The sequence below is a fragment of the Oncorhynchus mykiss genome, chromosome 12 (assembly GCF_013265735.2).
Source record: "Oncorhynchus mykiss isolate Arlee chromosome 12, USDA_OmykA_1.1, whole genome shotgun sequence".
NCBI classification, from domain to species: Eukaryota; Metazoa; Chordata; class Actinopteri; order Salmoniformes; family Salmonidae; genus Oncorhynchus; species Oncorhynchus mykiss.
The window spans coordinates 57,336,036-57,358,587 of NC_048576.1; the positions used below are offsets into that span (position 1 = coordinate 57,336,036).

General features: G+C 43.6%; 2 protein-coding genes across 2 annotated transcripts in view; both read left to right on the forward strand.

Annotated features, from left to right (window-relative positions):
• LOC110537834 (serine/arginine repetitive matrix protein 3-like) overlaps window positions 1-9,983 on the forward strand; it is a 155,044-nt gene extending 145,061 nt beyond the window's left edge. The window contains exons 11-14 of the mRNA XM_036937861.1: window positions 3,040-3,356; window positions 4,020-4,289; window positions 4,543-4,665; window positions 6,325-9,983. Coding sequence (XP_036793756.1) covers window positions 3,040-3,356; window positions 4,020-4,289; window positions 4,543-4,665; window positions 6,325-6,532 — 918 coding nt within the window. The 3' untranslated portion in view covers window positions 6,533-9,983. The remainder of the gene's footprint in view (window positions 1-3,039; window positions 3,357-4,019; window positions 4,290-4,542; window positions 4,666-6,324) is intronic.
• Window positions 9,984-14,906: 4,923 nt separating this feature from the next.
• Window positions 14,907-21,239, forward strand: hspb1 (heat shock protein, alpha-crystallin-related, 1). The gene is given in 3 exon segments (NM_001124592.1): window positions 14,907-15,474; window positions 19,050-19,113; window positions 20,129-21,239. Coding segments are annotated over 3 exon segments (756 nt in total). The 5' UTR covers window positions 14,907-15,011; the 3' UTR covers window positions 20,358-21,239.
• The last annotated feature ends 1,313 nt before the right edge of the window (window positions 21,240-22,552 follow it).

The following is a 22,552-nucleotide window of genomic DNA, read 5'->3' on the forward strand; positions in this document are numbered from 1 at the left end:
GCTTCCCTCCTTCCAAAACTCATCCACTCTGTGTGTCCATCCGTGTTCTGTCCATCCGTGTTGTGTGTGACACATCTTTCTCGCCCTCCGCTGTCCGGACATGCTCTTCTCCCTTCTTCTCATCTGTCATATGCCAGCTCTGCCTGCTCTTCCTTCTCTCCACCCATCCCTCCATCCCTCCTTCCTTCCTTCCTTCCTTTCCTCTAGCAATTCTATCTTAACAATGGATTTCATTTTGTTTCATGAATCACTCTGTTCACTTACCCAGCCTTATCCCACCTCTCCCTTTTGATGCAACCATGGCTGCATTCGAACAAGCGAAAAAGACAGCAAATCATTTTAGTTTTTAGATTCATTTTTTTACCTTTTAGTTTGATTTTGATTTTAAGTGTTGGTTTTGTTTGTCCATTTTCTTGAGCTTTTTTGTCGGTTTGTTGGTTTGTTTACCTTCTCCTCCTTAGTCTTTGGAAGAAGTTCGTAGCGTTGATACTAAAAGAGGTTCATTGTCTTTTTCCCATTTCGCTGCGGAGAACATTCCTTTCTCCTTGTTTTCTTTTTTCTTCCTTTCCTTTTTTTTGTTGATATTGCATACGTGTCACTGATTGAAATGGAAGGTAGGTAACGCTCTGCCTTGGCACGTGGTCTTTCTTTATGCAGAAATGAGAATGTCAGAAGCACCCTCTATCTTGATGTCAATGTTTCTTTGTCTCTCTTTCTATGATTTAACCACCCGGGAACTTTAGCTTTAGGAAGTTTATTTTATCGTTCCTTTTTTTCTGTTATATTTTGCTTTTAAAAGATTTGGATTATAGTTTATCCTTTTTTCTCTATCCTTCTTAAATGTTCATACTGAATTCAGTCCAGTATCCCACCCGATATATATCTATCAAGAAGGCCCATTTCTTTGTGTACTTCTTTCTGTTTTGGTAGAATGCATTTATTCCTGTTTGTCCAGCATCTCTCTGTTCACTTGGTGAAATAGTTACATTCGTCTTATGATTTGATCATGTTTATTTCCTCGGTGGCTGTTTCTAACAACTGTCATCATCTGCGTCAGTGGTTGTGTGTTTTCTTATATCTACAGCTCAGTCTTTTGTTTGTTTTGTGGAGAAGGTTTTAATATCCTTGTTGTTTTTAATGAAGAGTCCCTGTTTTAGTCATAGTTCAGCGGTCAGCGTTTACAGGGGAGAAGGTTAATGCATGCAGGAGAGCTCGCTGTGTTTTGATATTTACCTGCTTTGACATTTGATCTGCCTTTATATCCCGGGGAGACACACACAGCCATGCAATTGCTCCACACAAACATCTGCACTCACAATACTCTCACAATACTTTGTGAAACCCCTTGCCCTGTGTACACTGCTATTACAGAATATGCCTGCGTCCTAGTTCAATGTCCTCAGCATACCTTATCTCTCAACATCGTCCACTTGCTTAAAAGCCTCCTACTGAAGTTGATCTACCACACACATTTGTGTTTAAAATGAAACTGTAGTTTTAAGAATCCCATCAATAAATGTCTAGAAGTACACCATATTTGCAGAGGTTCTGTTCTCGCAGAGGACTGTTTCTTTTGCTAGAGTTAAATTCAATAGTACAGACTTTTTCATATTAATGGATATTATTAAAACAGAGAACTAAAACCGAGATCTCAACAGAGCCAATTAAAATGTCATATGCCTGAGGCTTACAGGGGAAGCGCAACCCAACACTGACAAGAAATGCCTTGGTTTGAACAAACTGTAACCTAAAATACAGTACCTGGGGGTTGAACTCCTAAACGTAACTCTCTGGAAGCCCTAAACTTAAAGGTAGACTCAGCAAGATGACATTGTCACGAGCACCACCGCAGATATTGAGATGAGCGAGATGAAAGACTTTGCTCTCACACAGTCACACACAGTATCTGCGCATGGGCACGGGTTCGCTTCACACTGTTTACAGAGTGGTCACCAGGGCACCAAAACCGCAGAAGTTGAGCCTCTCGCTCCAACGCTCTTAGTTGTTGCAGAAATTGGTCCACTATGCTGTTTACTTTCTGCATCTATGTCATATCGCTGAGACTACTTTTAACTCAATGGTCATTCACACAGACTGTCTGCCCTGCCCTCTGGTGGAGTGGGCTGGGCAGGAGAATGATCTGGAAGGCGTAGCTACTCTCGGTGTGAGAGGTTCCCTGAACATTGTGGTGTGTTCCTTCCTCTTTTTCTTTTTGATTTAATTTCAGTTGATTTCCATGCATTGTCTGATGCCTCACTCTGCCAGGGAAGGGTTTTGTGTCTTTTTCTCTTGCATTTTGTGAAATCTAATGATGCACTTATGTTGCCCCACTTTTCCCTTTTCTTCATACCTTACCTACTAAAGGAGGGAATGCCACTTTATTGGTAAGTGGATGTTAACCAAAAGGGAGTTAAACAAGAGTAACGATAAAAAAATTACAAAAAATGGGTCGCTGTTCACATCTCAGCAATTGTCTACTACAGGGAAAAAAAATCCACAAAGAGAAAATTATTGAGTAGCAGACGATTAGTTTTTCTGATTCGATTTGACTCTATAATTGTTCCTTGACTATTTTATTTTGTTCCTTCCATTTCTGTGATGTTCTGTCAAGTTGTCTACTCTTTTTTTTTTCATATTTGTTTTTTACCATTACTAAAACTTGAAGAAGTCCTCCTTTTCTACTCTACAAAGTCTGTAGCTCTATACTCTCTTTTCTCTCTGCTCTTTAACTTAATTTGGGTCATAATACAAATAAAAAAATCCCTTTCTCTTCTAGTTTTTTTCCGTTTCTTTTCGGGATTATGATTTCTTCGACTCATTATGGTTTTGCATGCCAAGTATTGCATGCGCTGCACCATAGAGGACTGTCTATAAGCCATATCGAGAAAAAACCTAGATCTTTTCTTTTAGATGTTGACCCTCTTTTGCCAAGTACACCGTAGCGCTCAAACACTCCACTGTGACAAACTCTAAGGCCCTTTTTCTATTTTTTTTCCCTTTTTTTTTTTTTTTCTTTTGTTGGTTATCATTTCTCTACAGAAGCTGAGAATGCTGACTGCTGCTACTCCGGGAGACCAGTCGACCATGATGCTGCCTCAGCTGAGAGGAGGAGAGCACAAGACCCACAATGCCCTTTACAGGACCCCAGGAGGAGGTTCTGCAATCCAGGCTGGACAGGCTGGAGAGGCCCTACACGGAGAGGAAAGGCAGTCGATAGGGTCGTCGGGCAGACGGGGAGGTCACAGAGGTCACAGAGCTCATGGGAAGAGCTCCCATTCGCCAGCTCACAGCAGTGACTCCGCACACTCTCAACGTAACCTGCATCCTCACAGAGGAAAAAGCTCTCACCGGAAGAAGTAAGCAGAGAGATTCGACCTTCCATATTGACATAACCTTTACCTGTTCTGTCCTTCAATCAATTAAATAAAATATATTTATAAAGCCCTTTTTACATCAGCAGTTGTCACAGTGCTTATACAGAAACCCAGCCTAAAACCCCAGAAAGCAAGCAATGCATATGTAGAAGCACGGTGGCTAGGAAAAACTCCCTAGAAAGGCAGAAACCTATGAAGAAACCTAGAGAGGAACCAGAATCTGAGGGGTGGCCAGTCCTCTAATCCAGGTGAAGATTATAAGAGTACATTAAGGCCAGATTGGTCTGGGACAAGTTCCGGGACAAGGTCTTCGCCCCTTCTTTTATGTCCACTGTATTTGGTGCTTGGTCTGCTGTCCAGGGCACAGTCCTATGCACTTCCCTCTCTACTCTCATTCTCCTGACTTGTGCTATCCTAAGATATGCTAATTAGAATGAAAACAGGCTGATCGCTTTGAGAACTGATCAACCTGTTTGGTGATCTTCTGATGTGGCACGTCACAAAAAATGAGTGACGCATTTATTTGCCACACTCTCTCCCATTTCACATCATACATTATCTACTAAAGGTATCCAACAATCCTGACCCCTATCATTCCTCTGTTACCAATAATCAATTGATACTCATTTACCCATCTACCTCAAGGACTAAAGGGGGCCACTCGTCCAAGCGGCACCACCATGGGGTTCGGGGACAGGCCCATCACCAGAGCCAGTCTGGCTCCCCGGGGCGGCACCGCCACACATCTGGGTCAGGCAGGAAGAAGAGTGAGTCTCGGGGGCGCGGTGGCATGGGGGTCCGACAGCGTAGCAGCTCTTGGAGCTCCGGACGCTCTTCATCACGCTCCGGCTCCAGAGAGAGAGGCCCCAGCAAGGCCAAGTCCCCCCACCCCCATGCCAGACAGAACAACTCCAGGTGACCGCTTACGGAAGGGTTACTTATTGGTCTATGAATGATGGTTAACCTACCACCAAGAGGGGCTACTGGCTTTCCTGCTTACCTGACCCGGAAGGCCAGATAACACTCGTTTTGGATTAACTAGAAACTTTTGCAACTGTTCTTGCTATCCAGTGATTTATTTAGACACAAACATTACTTTTCTCATATGTTCATTTTTTTCTTTCCAATACATGACAATTTGATGCGTTTATTTTCCTTGCTCCACTAGGGAGAGAGACAGCCCTCACCACTCTGATGCTGACCGTGCTCGCCGTCGCTCCAGAAGCTATTCTCCCATCAGGAAGAGGAGACGAGACTCTCCCAGCTTCATGGAGGCTCGCAGGATCACCAGGTAACAGAGACTCTATCTAACCATGCTCCCTCAGTGAGAGCAGAATCCAAGTGTAACACTGACATCTATGGGAGAGTTTGTCGAGGTTTCTCCCTCTCGGGTTTTCTTTCTCAACAGTTTTATTGTGAATCCTCAGCATGATTACTGTAAATGTGGGGTGCTTATATGTTCTCTAATCTGACATGCCATAGTATTTAGTGTATGTGTAAATGTGAGTGCCTGTTGTATAGTACCATCCAAGTGGAACTGAACACGTTATATTATTTCAGGTGAAATGTATTTATATAACAGAAGTGTTCAACCTTTGTCACCGATTGAATTTGCCACCGCTGAGTGATGCCACACTGTAGCAATAATATGATTCCATTGTATTTCCCAGAATGTGTGTGTAGTGGTTTCCCATAAAATGCAGGTGAAATGTTCTGTGACACTCCTCTCTCACTTCTCCTGTACGAAGGAAGGTTCCCCCGTCTCTCTACTCCCCCCCCGAAGCCAAGACAACGGAATACTGCTGAGCTGCAGGCTAGGTTACCATGGTAACAGTTGCCGTGCAGCAGGACTCCCCTAGTCCTCCTTGCCGAAGCCTTGTGAAGCAGTTAACCAACCAAACAGACTTCCCTAGAGTAATGCTGCACCCTCCCCTTTCCTCTCGATCTCCCTCTTTCTATCCATCTTTCTTTCTGTAAATCCACATTCATCTGCACTAGACGAACAGTCACTGATGTGTACTAATGCTGTAACACACGTTTTTGATAAAGGCGCTATCAAGGTTCGTCAAACGATGTCTGTCTGTAAACCAGAAATTGTGGTTCTATATCAATTCTTTGGGATTCTGTATTTGTGATCCACAACTACCACATTTTTTTTGCAAAACATCCCCGTAGGTAGTGAGAGCACCTTGATAACGCTGACGTCCTGCCTCTAGATGAACTCTCCTGATTCCTGGGTGATGGCTAACCTTCAGATGATTTTCTGTCTTTTTGCGGCTAACAGCTTTCAATTTACCGGCAGCAACCTCTGTGGGCACTTAAGTTGCACCTTGAGGGTGCTCACTAACAAGGCAATCTCAATGCTCCTAACCCTTTTGAAGTGTGTGTGTGTGTGTGTGTGTGTGTGTGTGTGTGTGTGTGTGTGTGTGTGTGTGTGTGTGTGTGTGCGTGTGTGTGTGTGTGTGTGTGTGTGTGTGTGTGTGTGTGTGTGTGTGTGTGTGTGTGTGCGTGTGTGTGTGCGTGTGTGCGCTTGCGGACTCCTACTAACTAACACATGGAGCCGCTCTCTTTCAGCACTTCTCAATTTGACTGCAGCACCTAATAACTACTATGCCACATTTCTGGCCTGCCCCTTGAAGACAGCTGACCCAGACCCTTTTGGTTGACCTCTATTATGTTCCAAACATGACCCTCTCCTGATCTTTTTATACGATTATAACATTTGACAAAGTATAGTTGAAGTACAAAATATTTTGGGAATCAGAAAAGCATATGATAATATTGGAAACCTACAGTATTCCCATTGTAGTGTACTGTACAATGCAGAGGCATGCCAAAAGAGCAGCTCTCAGATCAGCTGTCAGAGTGGTGGTCCTCCTCACACTAACTGGTCACAAGCCTTTTATACACTGTATAACCTTCTATCCCTTCTATCGTCTCCTCTCCTCAGCGCTCGGAAGCGGCCTATCCCGTACTACCGTCCAAGCCCCTCCTCCTCCAGCTCCATGTCTAGCCCCTCCCACTCGGAGAGGAGTCGCAGCCATGACAGCTACAGCAGCTATAGCCGCAGTCACAGCCGCACCAGGAGCCACAGCCGCTCCCGCAGCCGCAACCACAGCTACTACAGTCGCAGCAGTTACGAGAGCCCCGGCTTCTGAGGAGAGAGAGACAGAGAAAGAAAGGGCGAGGGAGAAAGAGAGCGAGCGAGGGGGTAGATAGAGAGGGAAACAGAGAGACAGAGAGAGAAAGACAAGATTAAATCATGTAATGTATTCGTATGTCCCTGAATGGTTCAAACACAGGGCCAGACCTCTGGTCCATTTTTACCCTCAGTCTCCATCTCTGTATGCTTCATGTTAACCCGCGTTAACCCGCAAGTATGGGTAGCTGCTGCCCATTATGGTGACCGGAGTATGGGCATTGGGTGTTTAGAAAGCGAATAATCTAATTGGGCAGATTTGTTGCCACTCAAGACCATTTTGCGTGGCTGATTGGGCTGCACGATGAGTCAACCAGTGCACCGGTGTTGTATCAACATGCCTGCTGACTTAAAGTGCTTCCTACTGGGTATCACGGTCGTGTCGCTGACGGTATCTTACGTGGACATTTTTTCACACCGGTGCAGCCTTGACAAGAAATAGCTCATATTGATAACCATCTAGATGTCACCTTGATGCAGTCTACTACTCAATGGGAAGGGCATGAACGTCAAGAACACCGCGACTCCACTACCTAGTAGGCACTATCAGGGTGACAGTCACAGTAAGCACACGTGTACAACGCATGAAGCAACAATACACCCATCATCAATACCTTTAATCTAAAATAAACAGTCGTCAGTTTTCTAACTGAAAGTGTACAATTATTTGTGTAAAACTAACACTGAAATACAACTCCGACTCAAGCAGAAGTCCAAACTCTCGCGGTATGGTAGGTCAGTGTACGGCAGTAGCGTGGTACGAAACGGAAACAACAACAAAAACTGCTCAGTCAAAACCTTCTAACCTACAGCAGAGCGATTCCGACACACCCACTCCTTTCCACACGCCCACTACTTTCCTTTCGACACACCCCTCTCCCATACTCCGGTCGCTTTATTGCTACCCCTTTCTCTTAACCTGAGCCTGGATCAATGGAAGGAAGAGGGAGGTTTTTAATATTATAGCACATTCATTTGAAATATCCTTTTTTTTTCCACAAGGAAAAAAATCGATATATCAAATGAATGTGCTATAATATTAAAATGGATGCAACACACTGGTAATTATTTAAAATAACATTCCCCGGATCATGGTTTTAGAAAATAAATGATAAAGCCTAAAGAACAAGTCTGTAAGCACTTTCTCCATAATCTTCCACGGAGCAAAAGTAACCAGAAAATAAGTTGTTATTTTATTTGATATATTCTGACATTGGGACACTTCATGAGTTTGTGGAAGAAGAGGAAAATAAGAGACACACATGGAAAATAAGTCAAATTAAATCAAACAGTACTGGGCCATTTTTTTCTCCAATGTCATTACATAATTTCCCCAAAGACACTAATGCTCTATTTTAGGAACTTGAGAGATCAAGAGAAGCGATAAAGAACAAAACAAAAATCGGCTGACAACTTAGCACACAGAAGGGAACTAACTGGTGTATGTTTTTTTTTTTAAAGGTTGTAGCATATATGTCAGGATATATAAATGATTCTAAACTGTAAGTTCTGGCTTGTAAACTATGCACTGTATATTCCATGTGATTTTGAAGAGGCTTGTTATTTGATGGTGACTTAGTATGATGATGCACCAGGAAGGAGGAAGGGTGCTACTTGTACCAGAGAGCCCTGCTGGCTGCCACTATAGGTCCCAGGGTGCATCTGTCACGGACACTACAGCACTACAGGTCCCAGGGTGCATCTGTCACTAAAGTACTACAGCTCCCAGGGTGCATCTGTCCTCTCTCCGCCCATTCTGATCTGTATTGTACGTGGCGTACCAGACCTGTAATTACACACAGAGGCAAGAAGGGATATAAAAACCAATGTATTATTATGTACTTTTCCTCTCTTCACTATTCCACTATTTATTGTGTTCAACCTATTAAAGCTGCAATATGTACATTTTGGGGCGGCCTGACCAAATACACATAGAAATGTGAGTTATAGATCTGTCATTCGCATTGAAAGCTTGTCTAAGAAGCAGTAGATCTGTTCTATGTGCGCTATTTCTATTATTCCTGTTCTTAGGTTTCGTTTTTGCATCTTTTACTTTCGGTTTTGTACACCAGCTTCAAACGGCTGAAAATACAATGTTTTGGGTTATTGACAATATATTTCACAGCGGTTTAGCTGGTACAATGATTCTCTACACTATGCATTGCGTGTTTTGTCACGTAAACTGAAATTAGGCAAACTATTAGAATTTCTGCATACTGCACCTTTAATGTAAATACTACTGTACCTCTTCTGCAATGACCAATGAGGTGAAGTCGCTCTGTTAAGATACTTCAGAAACCTTCTGCAAAAGCATCCATGTATTCTTGTGGTTCTATATTTTACCCACAGCTATTTATTAAATTATTTATTCCAATTATCTATTAAGTTATTTATTGTTTATTTATTTGAGAATTTATTTGTTTTGTCTCATCAAATGTTTTTAAAGCAATTTGAAGAATCGAATTGCTGCAAATGTATGTATTCTCATCTCTGAATATACAGTATGTCCATTGATGTTTTAACCTAAATACTTTTTATTTGTGATGAAGGCTTCTGCTTCCTTTAAGAATAGGGGAGTGAGCTGAGTTGGCGGTAGCTTGTTTCTACGGCGGTGTTCCCTTACCTGATGTATTTTATAACGCTCTTACACAGGGTTCATTACAGTACTGGAACAGTCCACCGAGACCATGTATTAAACGTTTGTGTTGATGCAATCTTTTGTTCTTCTGCCTGTCTGTTTCCTGGTGCAGGGGATACATAGTTAAAGTTACGTAGAGGGGCTGTTACTCTGCAGGGCTCCAAAGGTCCACTTCTACCAACTCCTTCTGTCCAAAACGTTGATCAGGCCTGGATTATCTCCCTCCAGACATAGATGGGTTGATTGGGCTAGTTTGTTGTTGGTCTAACCAATCACATTGCCCCTGCTGTAACAGGCTGGCCCTATCCTCTGCACCCTGCTTCTACCAGAGGTGTCCTAGTAACTTGCTCTGACCTGGCATGAGGTCTCAGACAGAGGGTCAACTCATTTTGCAAGCCGGTGGTCAGCTAAACTACGTACACAGCAAATGCCCCTGCTTTCAAAACGCTTGAACCCAGACACAGGTAGTCCCACAAGAAGCCCATCATGTTCCCTGCCTCAGTTTATTACTCTGTGCTGATAGGACAGCTGCTGGTGATGATGCAATCAGGGAACCCCTTCAGTCTTCCTTCCCATTCGTCATGCCTCCTGTCACTCATGCAGTGTTACATTCAAAATGTAACCAGAGTTACTGTAACCTAGTATGATATTAAACAAAACCTGTTCCGATATTAAGAGTACAGCGCTAAACCTTTGGATTGTATACAAGTCATTTAGTTGTAGTGTAAAAGTTATTATACAGGACAATAAATATAAACCAATGAAAAATGAGCTACTTGTGTTGTCTTTCAAAAGTTACTCTTTTTGACATGGGAAAAAAAATGTTGGCACTGAGGTCTACACGATGTTCATACTGTAATACGTGCATGTGCTCTTTGTAGGTACCACCAACAGAGGTTGCTACTGTAAATATTTACTTTATTTCATAGTGATACTGGAAACTCTGGCCTGAGAGAAAAGGACTGGAATATTCTGTAACCTGGTGTACTTTTCCAGCTCCCTGTTTGTCTTTCCACCCAAGTCCATAAATTCAACCTATGTCATGTAACCTGTGAATATATGATGAATACAGGCAGCGTCGCTCCCGGGAAATTACAACGTTATTGTTATATCTGTCTGAGTCTGAGGCACAGTCTGATGAATGAATGAATGAAAATGCATTAACCTGAATCTGAACCACAACCCTAACCCTAGGCTGTACTTTTGACCTATATAACAACAACAAAAAATCCAGCTCATGGATGTTCAACCATGCACTGCACTCTTGAGTCCGAGTTCAACCTGTGCTCTTGATTTATCTTGCCTGGCAAATTAAGTTTGCACTTTTGGAACTATTCCATTGGTTTCATTGTGCCAAACCAAATACACATTGAGAATCTCAGATATTTGGACTGTGCATTCAACTCAGTCTAGACTAGAGTTAATGTGACGGAATATTGACTCCCATCCAGTGCTGCTCTTTGGAAGAGACACAAGGCAATATTACCCCTCCAATAAAACCCTCAAATAAGATGGGTGAACTGTCAAGTTAGTGGTGTAGTGCTGATTCAGCAAAGACGAACACCTGGCTGTGCGGTACAGTGTGCCAACGACCCATCCAGTTCATGGAAATAGTTCGGTAACGTGTAGACCCATAGTGATGTGAAGACTGCCAGGCTCACACAAGTCTGAGGTCCACCCAAGCAGCAGCTCCAACTTTACACAAGTAAATCAAGGCGACAATTAAGAGTTCAACATTGAAGCGTTAAATTGACTATACAGGAGTTATTTTAACTCAACAGAGTGGTTACGCTCCCCGGAGTTAGTGTTGATAACTGGAGTTGATTGGGACTGGGATTGAGTCCTTTTAACTCCAATAAGAGTAACCAGAGACAGGGAGTTAAATCTATGGCGTATCCACATATTTGAGACGGGCCTCATTGTCAAAGAATTCCCATCATTGCTCTGTCGTAGGTGGATTTTTAGAATTGTTTGTAACAAATGTGTCTAAACTAAACCAGTCTTTAAGTGGTTGGATTTATTGCAACAGTTACTGTGATGGTTGTTCCAGTTTACATGACATACACTCTTAGAAAAAGGGTTCCAAAAGGGTTCTTCAGCTGTAGAACCTTTTTCGTTCCAGGTAGAACTCTTTGGGGTTCCATGTAGAACCCTCAGTGGAAAGGGTTTTACATGGAACCCCAAAGGGTTCTACCTGGAAACAAAAATAGTCTAAAGATCCACCGCTTTAAAGGTTTCTCCCATGGGGACAGCCGAAGAACCGTTTTAGGGTCTAGATAGCACTTTTTTTTCAAAGAGTGTAGGTAGTCTCAAGTAACAGTATTGTCCTCTCTGCTCTGACATGCAGTCTGAATGTAAGTTGTGGTTGATGTAAAATGGACAACCTCCCTCTAATTGGATTCCAATAGACATTGGATGTCACATTGCAAGCCACCATAATGTGACACATTAAGAAATATGCAAATGAAACTTAAACACCATTATACCTCAAATGGGACCATATTAACTGCATTTGACTCCATAGGAGTTGAATTAGCTCTTGCGATTTTACAGTGAGAGTAAACAACTAACTCTAGAACACTGATCAACACTACAGGGAGTTTAAAAATAAAAAGTTATTTTCAATTAATACTGTACAGAGTGAAACGCCATGATGCAGAGTTAAATATCAAGACTAAATTGAGAGAATACAACTCAGAAAAAAATGACTCCATTGCCAGAGTACATTTGACTCTTTTTAGACGGGGACTAAAATGTTATCTGTGGCATAATTCTATTTTCCTCAGTCAGACTTAGATTTACTCTGTCATTTTTACTGTGAACTCTATTACACACTGGGACACGAAATGTGGCGCTGCATCTCTGATGTAACCTATACAGGAACAGTATTGATACCATGGACTAAATGGACATTAGTCCTAACATTTATCCACATTTTCTGAAATCAATATAATGTAGGCTGACGTGCATGCCAAAACCAAGTCCTTGTTCAAGATTGGTAAAAAAATAAAATAAAATGCATCGGAGACAAAATACCACAGGGCATAGAGCCAGCAGTGGAACAGATCTGAAATGAAACAGGGTGTCCATGATATTAGTGGGATGCCATTCTGTTGGTGACTTTACTATCAGAAATAGGAAGGAGATATACTGTCTACATCAGTATCAACCCCTATCTAACTAAGTTCTGGTTCCATGCATATCAGGAGTAACTCATATCACACCAAATACCTCCATGTTTGTGTGCATTCTCTGTGTGTTTTTGTGGGTTTGTGGGTGTGTACTTTATGCAAGCATGCTTGAGTGTGGGTGTGTGTTGTCAGTGGTGTCTGTGTTGTGTTTCGCTTGTCCGAGCTTCTAGGATTACAGTGTGCATTCTAATAGCACGTACAGTGCCTTGCGAAAGTATTCGGGCCCCTTGAACTTTGCGACCTTTTGCCACATTTCAGGCTTCAAACATAAAGATATAAAACTGTATTTTTTTGTGAAGAATCAACAACAAGTAGGACACAATCATGAAGTGCAACGACATTTATTGGATATTTCAAACTTTTTTAACAAATCAAAAACTGAAAAATTGGGCGTGCAAAATTATTCAGCCCCTTTACTTTCAGTGCAGCAAACTCTCTCCAGAAGTTCAGTGAGGATCTCTGAATGATCCAATGTTGACATAAATGACTAATGATGATAAATACAATCCACCTGTGTGTAATCAAGTCTCCGTATAAATGCACCTGCACTGTGATAGTCTCAGAGGTCCATTAAAAGCGCAGAGAGCATCATGAAGAACAAGGAACACACCAGGCAGGTCTGAGATACTGTTGTGAAGAAGTTTAAAGCCGGATTTGGATACAAAAATATTTCCCAAGCTTTAAACATCCCAAGGAGCACTGTGCAAGCGATAATATTGAAATGGAAGGAGTATCAGACCACTGCAAATCTACCAAGACCTGGCCGTCCCTCTAAACTTTCAGCTCATACAAGGAGAAGACTGATCAGAGATGCAGCCAAGAGGCCCATGATCACTCTGGATGAACTGCAGAGATCTACAGCTGAGGTGGGAGACTCTGTCCATAGGACAACAATCAGTCGTATATTGCACAAATCTGGATATCCATAAAAAGTGTCGTTTAAAGTTTGCCACAAGCCACCTGGGAGACACACCAAACATGTGGAAGAAGGTGCTCTGGTCAGATGAAACCAAAATTGAACTTTTTGGCAACAATGAAAAACGTTATGTTTGGCGTAAAAGCAACACAGCTGAACACACCATCCCCACTGTCAAACATGGTGGTGGCAGCATCATGGTTTGGGCCTGCCTTTCTTCAGCAGGGACAGGGAAGATGGTTAAAATTGATGGGAAGATGGATGGAGCCAAATACAGGACCATTCTGGAAGAAAACCTGATGGAGTCTGCAAAAGACCTGAGACTGGGACGGAGATTTGTCTTCCAACAAGACAATGATCCAAAACATAAAGCAAAATCTACAATGGAATGGTTCAAAAATAAACATATCCAGGTGTTAGAATGGCCAAGTCAAAGTCCAGACCTGAATCCAATCGAGAATCTGTGGAAAGAACTGAAAACTGCTGTTCACAAATGCTCTCCATCCAACCTCACTGAGCTCGAGCTGTTTTGCAAGGAGGAATGGGAAAAAATGTCAGTCTCTCGATGTGCAAAACTGATAGAGACATACCCCAAGCGACTTACAGCTGTAATCGCAGCAAAAGGTGGCGCTACAAAGTATTAACTTAAGGGGGCTGAATAATTTTGCACGCCCAATTTTTCTGTTTTTGATTTGTTCAAAAAGTTTGAAATATCCAATAAATGTCGTTCCACTTCATGATTGTGTCCCACTTGTTGTTGATTCTTCACAAAAAAATACAGTTTTATATCTTTATGTTTGAAGCCTGAAATGTGGCAAAAGGTCGCAAAGTTCAAGGGGGCCGAATACTTTCGCAAGGCACTGTATGTGGCTGGTTGGCTTGTCACATAATGTCCTGTCCTCTACCAGCCTGTGTGTTAGAAACAGCATACGTATGTCTCCCCTCCATGCAGGGGGGGCTCTAGTTCTGCTGAGCAGGGCTGTCTGCTTTACAACAAACTCTCAGATTCCTCTAGCCCTGTGTCATGGCTAGGATGGGCTCAGAGGGGGATTACAATTGGGAGGAAGGGCGGAGGAGAGGGCAAAACGGAGTGCTTGGCAGTTGTTAGAGGGGTAGTGGGGTAAAGGGGAGGGCATTTGCACTGGCATGGCACACCCCGTCATTGTCTCCAGGCTTTGGGAGTCGCAGATAGCATATGAACACGTCATATGCCATGACAATTTTAGGGGGAATAAGAGGAAATTAGCTTTAAAACTGCTAAATATTCTCTCAGCCTCATGGCAAAATGTGTAGAATAGCAGGAAGTGACCTCTAAAACAGTAACATTTTCTCTCTAAGCCTCATGGCAAGTATGTAAAATAGCATGAGATTAGCTGTAAAATCCCAGCGAAACTGCTCTACGTCACTGTCTTGGACTTGGATTCCATTCTAGTGCTATGTCTGACACGAATAGACCTAGTTCATTCTATAAATATCTGTCCGGGGAGGGGGGAGGCAGATGGGGTGAGAAGGGAGGGTCAGTGACAGTGTTGACTAGAAGTGGGCGGTGGCTGTGTGTATAAAAGCCCTCTGCCGAGAAGCAGACGTTAATTTTGGTGGAAGTTTGAGAGAGACACCAACCAAAGGCATCTACAGCCAGCCAGCTTCACAGCTCTACTACTGCAACAGTACTACTCCTCTTCTTCCAGCAAACATGACAGAGAGACGCATCCCCTTCAGCCTGCTCCGCACCCCTAGCTGGGACCCCTACAGGGACTGGTACCAGGGCAATCGACTCTTCGACCAGTCCTTCGGTATGCCTGCCCACGCAGAGGGGTTGCCCTCCTTCTCCAGCACCCACTGGCCCGGATACATGCGCCCCGCCCTCGGCCACGACCTGTCCTCTGCCGGCTTCATGCCCTCTATGATGCCCCACCAGCAGAGTGCAATGATGCCCTTAGTCCCAATGATGCCCCAAGCCCCAATGATGGTCCAGGCCCCTATGATGGCCCAGGCTGGGGCAGCATCGTACTCCCGCGCCCTTTCCCGCCAGCTCAGCACTGGCATGTCTGAGATCAAGCAGACCCAGGAGGCCTGGAAGGTCACTCTGGACGTCAACCACTTCTCCCCTGAAGAGTTGGTGGTCAAGACCAAGGATGGCGTGGTAGAGATCACTGGTAATAAACTCATCTCTATCTAGCTCTATCTAGCTCTATCTAGCTCTATCTAGCTTTGGCTCTGTCTCTGTCTGTATCTTCCTCTCTCTACAGCTGTGTTTACACAGGCAGCACAATTCACATTTCTTTCTCACTAATTGGTCTGACCAATACGATCATCGCTGAAGAAGAACTGATGAGAAAATATCTGATGTGATTTGGTCAAACGATCAGAATTAGGCTGCTTCTGTCTCACCGGCTCTGTCTGTCTCTTTCTTTCTGTGTGTCCGTCTCTTTCTCCTCCCTGTGTCTATGTGTCTGTCTCACCGGCTCTGTCTGCCTCTTTCTCCTCCCTGTGTCTATGTGTCTGTCTCACCGGCTCTGTCTGCCTCTTTCTCCTCCCTGTGTCTATGTGTCTGTCTCACCGGCTCTGTCTGCCTCTTTCTCCTCCCTGTGTCTATGTGTCTGTCTCACCGGCTCTGTCTGCCTCTTTCTCCTCCCTGTGTCTATGTGTCTGTCTCACCGGCTCTGTCTGCCTCTTTCTCCTCCCTGTGTCTATGTGTCTGTCTCAGTAGATAAAATCAGTATAACTTTGTGGCTACCGCAGTACATTAAATTGACTTCATAATATGCATAATTTGTTTATGTGCATCAAAACATGTTATTTTATTAGAATGAATACAGCATCTTTGTCTAGCGGAGCTGGTTTCTGTTTTGCATCTCTTAGCATCATAATGTTTTATGTTTTAATGTTTGCTTTATTTAACCAGGTTAGTCTCAATAAATATCTATTTTTCAAGTGAGACCTGGACCTAATGAGTTTTAGTGGGTATGTGTTACACATTCATTTAACGATGAATGAGGCACATGAGATGTCTCACTTACTAAATACTACTAAGCACACTACAGTGTTTCACTTGTCTTAGTAAGTGAGTTGTTGCTGTGACATGGAGGACAGTGAGAGTAACACTTGTTGTAGTAACCTGTGTTGATTGTTTTATGTGAAGGGCTTAGCCCAAAGTCACATCACATAACATCACAATATATTACACAGCCATGGTCTCTGTAGACCAGAGGGCAGGAAGGAGGTGGAGATGGACAGAGGGAGAGAGGGGTTGGGGGCTGCTGGAACAGAGCCCATAGATTCCTGAGACATTATTCACATTACAACAACAGAGATATGCATTGTATTGTACACTAGTGGAAGTAGACCATTACAACAACAAGTGGGTTTAACGTTCGGTCCAAACCCATTTTATTGTGTTACATATGCTAGTTTTGAGAAGACTATTACAACAATAACATTGTTTTAGAGTGGGGACTTGGGCAGTATGTCCAAATTGTAAATTAGACTTACAATAAGTTGCCTAGTGGTTAAGAGCGTTGGGCCAGTAATTGAAAGGTTGCTGGTTTGAATCTCTGAGCCGACTAGGTAAAGAATCTGTGCCCTTGAGCAAGGTACTTAACCCTAATTGCTCCCATAAGTCGCTCTGGAGTGTCTGCTAAATGACTCAAATGTAATAAGGACCCTGTATTTTATGTTGAAGTATAACATACTTGTTAGGGTTAGGGTGTACAAACTGTAGATTGGACTTAAAATAACACTTTTACATATTGACATTGAATATCTTCCCTTAGTTACTTGTTGGTTAGTCTGGAACAGAAAGTACTTTCAAGGAGAATAGTTAATGATATCATCAAATCCATGAGAGAACCCAGACCCTCTCTGGTACCATATCCACTCAGAGAGAGAGAGAGAGAGAGAAAGAGAGAAAGAGAGAGAGAGAGAGAGAGGAGGACATTTATCCATGACTCACTCTCGCTGTGTCTCTGATCTGCTACTTTAAATGGGCTGCTGGTCCAGTTCCAGAGCGTATTCTTGTTCTCTCCTCCTCTAGCAGCAGACGGTTATGATCAACAAAGCTCTGACAGTGGGAATGAACACTGCATCCTTGTATAGTTGCTTATAACACTTGCACGCTTCCCATGTTCCTATCAAAGCTGAGTAACTGGTGTGGCTGTATAAGGTGTGGCTGTTTATCCGTGTTTGATAAATGCCTGGTTAAAGGCCCTTTCACAGCGTTGTAGTCCTGCAGGAAAGGGGACTGGTCCCTGTGGCAAACTCCTATTATCAGATCAGCTGTTGTCATAACATAATCATAACAAAAAGATATGCTATCAGTATTTCAAGCCTGGCATGTGTATTTATAGGGACCTGGTGAGAGACATAGAGATATAAACCAGTTGGCGCACACACTCGGTGGACAGTTTATTAGGTACACCACCCGTTCAAGAAATTAGATCGCTCCTACTGACAATGAGTCACGTGGCTGTGGCTTGTTATATAAAGCAGGCAGACAGGCATTGAGGCATTCAGCTACTGTTCACGGAACGTTAGAATGGGCAAAATGAGTGACCTAAGCGATTTTCAATTTGGTATGATCATCTGTGCCAGGCACGCTGGAAAACGGTTGCCCTCCTGGGCTTTTCACGTACGTCACTGTCTAGGGTTTACCCGAGAATAAAAAATAAAAAACATACTGTCAGCGGCAGCCCTGTGGGCAAAAACAGCTCATTGATGAGAGAGTTCAAAGGAGAATGGCAAGAATTGTGCAAGTTAAGAAGCTCAATACAACAGTGGTATGCAGAATGGCATCAAGGAACGCACAACTCAATCCTTGTCACGGATGGGCAATTGCAGCAGACGACCACACCGGGTTCCACTCCTATCAGCTAAAAACAAGAAGAAGCTGCTCCAGTGGGCACGCGATCACCAATACTGGACAATTGAGGAGTGGAAAAACATTGCCTGGTCCAAAGGATCCCGGATCCTGTTGCGTCATGCAGAGTCAGGATGGCAGAGTCCGGACGGCAGTCAGGACGGCAGAGTCAGGACGGCAGGACGGCAGAGTCAGGACGGCAGAGTCAGGATTTGGCTTATGCAGCATAAGTCCATGGACCCATCCTGCCTGGTGTTAACGGTACAGGCTTGTTGTGGTTGTGTACTGGTGTGGGGAATGTTTTCCTGGCACACGATACGTCCCTTGATACCAACTGAGCAACAAATGAAAAACAGCGTATCTGAACATTATTGCTGACCAAACCCAATAGAGCATAATTGGAATGAGATGGAATGGGCATTTTGCAGCATGAATGTACCGCCGTCCAATCTGTAGCAACTGTGTGATTCCATCGTGTCAGCATTGACCAACATCCCTGAGGAACGCTTCTTGTAGAATCCACGCATTGAAGAATTCAGGGTGCTCTGGATGCAAAGGGGTGTCTGACCTGGTACTAGATGGTGGTACCTAATAAATTGGCTACTGAGTGTACATCACACAGGTAACATGCTAGGGAACGTGTCGAAGGGGACATGCATGTACAGTACAGACACCAGGCAGGAGGACAGGAACATGACATCTATTCTCAGCCCCTTGTCCAACAGAAAATAAGGTTTTCCTAAACAAAACGCTCAAGGAAGCTTGTGTTTTTGCACAAAATAACATTTATACACAGTGGTCATGGCACATGAAGTGACTGCAGTCTCCAGTGTGAGACAGGGCTAAGACTGACCCGTGTGTGTTCTGTGTCCACAGGCAAGCATGAGGAGAGGAAGGACGAGCATGGATTTGTGTCCAGATGCTTCACTAGGAAATACACGTAAGTAACACAACGTCATTGCCAATATTAATAACGATGATACAACTCACAGCGACACTCCTATCAACGAACCTGTGCAACAGATGAATAACCCATTGTTGCGCAACCCGTCGTAGCCATTTTGTCACCGTGCTGAAAAAGGCATCATAAAAATGTGTGTGGTGTCTCTGTCAATGACTGGCCAAAATAATGTCTCTCCCATTTGTTTCAATGTTGATCACATCAACAACAAAAGTCTATTTTCACAGGAGGGTTGATTAAAGCTATTTCAAAGCTATTCCTAAATCTTCTGCTACTGAAATTGGTTGGTTATGCTACTTCATGGCAGCTTTTGTCAGCTTTCCGTCATATGCTGCATGCTCCAGGATTAGCCCAGACTCCAGTGATACTGTTATCATGGGTCTGGTCCTGTGAGCCTCTTTTGGTTGATTGGTCAAGCCTGCGGAGGGTTGAGTGTAGCGGAAGGCTGAGCAAAGCAACACCGGCGGCGACGGACTGTGTTTGTATAGTACAGCCAGCCGTCCTCCCTCTGGGCTGAGCTCCATGGGTCTCTGTATCGCCATCCATGGGCAACTACATATACCATGACTCTGACAATCAACACTGCCCCACTGATGTACACTCAGAAAGCCTATAATAAATGAAGGTTCTATCGAATTACGTTTCAAGAAAATTAAGATGTCTCAGTAAAGTATTTAATAGGCAGCATCCAAATAGAAGCCTTCCTTACTTGCTTAGGCTCATACTCCCCCTGGAGCATAAGCCACCGATAACAGCTTTCCAGCGTATCTGGTCTTGTACAGCAACCTGACTGTGCTGTTATCTCTCCTCCCTGCTCCAGACTGCCCCCTAGTGCTGAAGCTGAACTCATTCACCAGTGATTCAGAATAAAGTTGATGTCAAATGACATTAAAGATACTGCATATTGCGAGATAAAAGCACTGTCTGCCTCAGTGAAGTATTTTTGTACTGTACAGTAGCCTGACTGTGATGTTTCCTTTCCTCCGTGGTCCAGACTGCCCCCTATGGCTGACGCTGAGAAGGTGACGTCCACCTTATCTCCCGAGGGAGTGCTGACCGTGGAGACTCCTCTGAACAGGCAGGCCATCAAGGCTGCAGAGATCTCCATCCCTGTCGCCATGGGCAGCAGCAAGACCAAGCCCTACGACATGACAACGAGGAAGGGAAGTGGCAATGGGCACCATCATGATGAGCATCATGAAGAGGAGGAAGAAGAAGAGTGAAACTCCAAACATAAACATAAACACACACTCACACGCACACACACATAGTAGACACAGATGAAATGGTTAGACAGAAAGAGAGAAGGTAGGCCAAACTGTGATAATTCCACACCTATTGTATAGTTACAGTAGGCTCTGGAAATGCATCTATAACGTTATACGTTTCACGTGTGCTCACACTAACACCACTTGCCTGCTCTATCCCACACTGCAGTAATTACTATCTGCATTTGAGTCAAGCCATAACAAAAAACAGTTACACACACACACACACACATACACACACACTCTCCTCATTCCTACTATGCGCTTGCTAGGAACTGAAAATGATTAGATCTGCAAGCAGTGACTGCAGTCCTGCTGTTGCATCATCATTCTGTGCTTGCTGCCTCTCTCTCTCTCTCTCTCTCTCACTCTCTCTTTCTCCCTCTCTCTCTCTCTCTCTCTCTCTCTCTCTCTCTCTCTCTCTCTCTCTTGCTCTCTCTCTCTCTCTCTCTCTCTCGCTCGCTCTCTCTCTCTCTCTCCCTCTCTGCTTACAGACGTTAACACAGCCAAGAAGAGCCAGGATACCAGTGATACTGTAGCCTAGTCCCCGATCATTTTGTTGACAATGACCATAGGAGTTGGAAAGACTGCACAAACTGATCTGGACCAGGCTGGTGATACACACAGAACACCAAAGAACCAATGGGCCAGCACATGGGCCTCTGACTATTACACCCATAGAAATTCAATTCATTCTTTTTCTATGATTTCACCATCCTCTGACTGTTACTGGCCACTCACTGTTGTTAAGATATGGTCTAAAACACTGGTCTGTACTGTAGTTGCATTTGGAAAGCTGTACCCACGTATAACGGTGAATAAAGACAAATCCTAATAGCTTGGGCCTCCTTTATCTGTTATCTCTTCTATTTAGGTGCGATGCGATCTGAGTGATGTAGCACAATTATTAACATGTTGTTTCGAATAATATGATATCAATTATGTCCTATTTTTGTTGTGGCGGTTGCATCAGTAGCATCTGACAATCTACCATGTGTTAGTCTGAAGATAAACACTGTAGAGAGAACGGGAGAAAGGAGCGATAGATATCAGGTAGATAGATGGCCAGACCGGAGATTGAGCAACACTGCTGTAAATCACATCCCAATACACATGATGGGGTGTGATGATCACTGTGTCACACTTTGTCACACACCTGTTTCCATGGTTGCAGGTACAGTAGAGGACTCACACGAAGTGTTGATCAGACCACTGTGGAGAAACCCAGGACTGGCATTAGAAAAGGAAATTGTGAGAGGAAGTGTTAAAATCCCTACCGTCACTGGCATGGTTATACCATGCCTTAGTACACACACACACAGACACACAGCCACTGTCCCCTCCAGCAGCATGCTATTACTTAATGCCATCTACTGAAGTTCCTGTGGTAGAAGGCTACATTTATAACTCAAAAGGTAAGTCTATGCTGTAGATTTGCCATTCTGACATTTTCCCTAAGAGGCTGAATTAACTTACTACTACAGTTGTTTGGTTTTCTTCAACCTTCATTCCAGTTGGAAAGGTCTGTCTGAGTTGGGGGTGTAGTAGAAAGAGGCTAGTTGTTGTTTATTTCCAACTTTCATTCTCTTCCAGTTGAAACCCAGGCAGTGTACTAATGCACACGCTCACTCGCTCTCCTCGATTGCTATTTATAGAGGAAGAGGACTGCTTTTTATTCTCTGGGCTTCCGGCAACTTCTCTGACCACACTAGGAAGAAATCTGATGAGCACCAGGAATTTTTATTCTTTCCCTATCGAGTGAAAAGTTGTTGTTGGCCAGGCATTGGCATCTTGACCACACACCAAGGTTAGGCGGTATCCAGATGTTCTTACCATCCTACCATTTCTGTACCATACCAGGGTATACAGTATTAACGGAAGTGCACACAAATGGCTCTATTTCGAAAAAAAAACGAAACAATTTAGACATCAGGGATTTTGCAATGAGTAGGTCCGGAGACACGTTGGACAAAACCCATTGAGCAGATGATGGCTCCGAAAGCCTTTTGGAGTGGGTCTATGGACTTTTCCATGTGAATATTAAAGTCAAGTCATGTGAATATTGTCTGCCATGACCACAAGGTCCGATAGGAATTCAGGGAACTCAGTGAGGAACGCTGTATATGGCCTAGGAGGCCTGTAAACAGTAG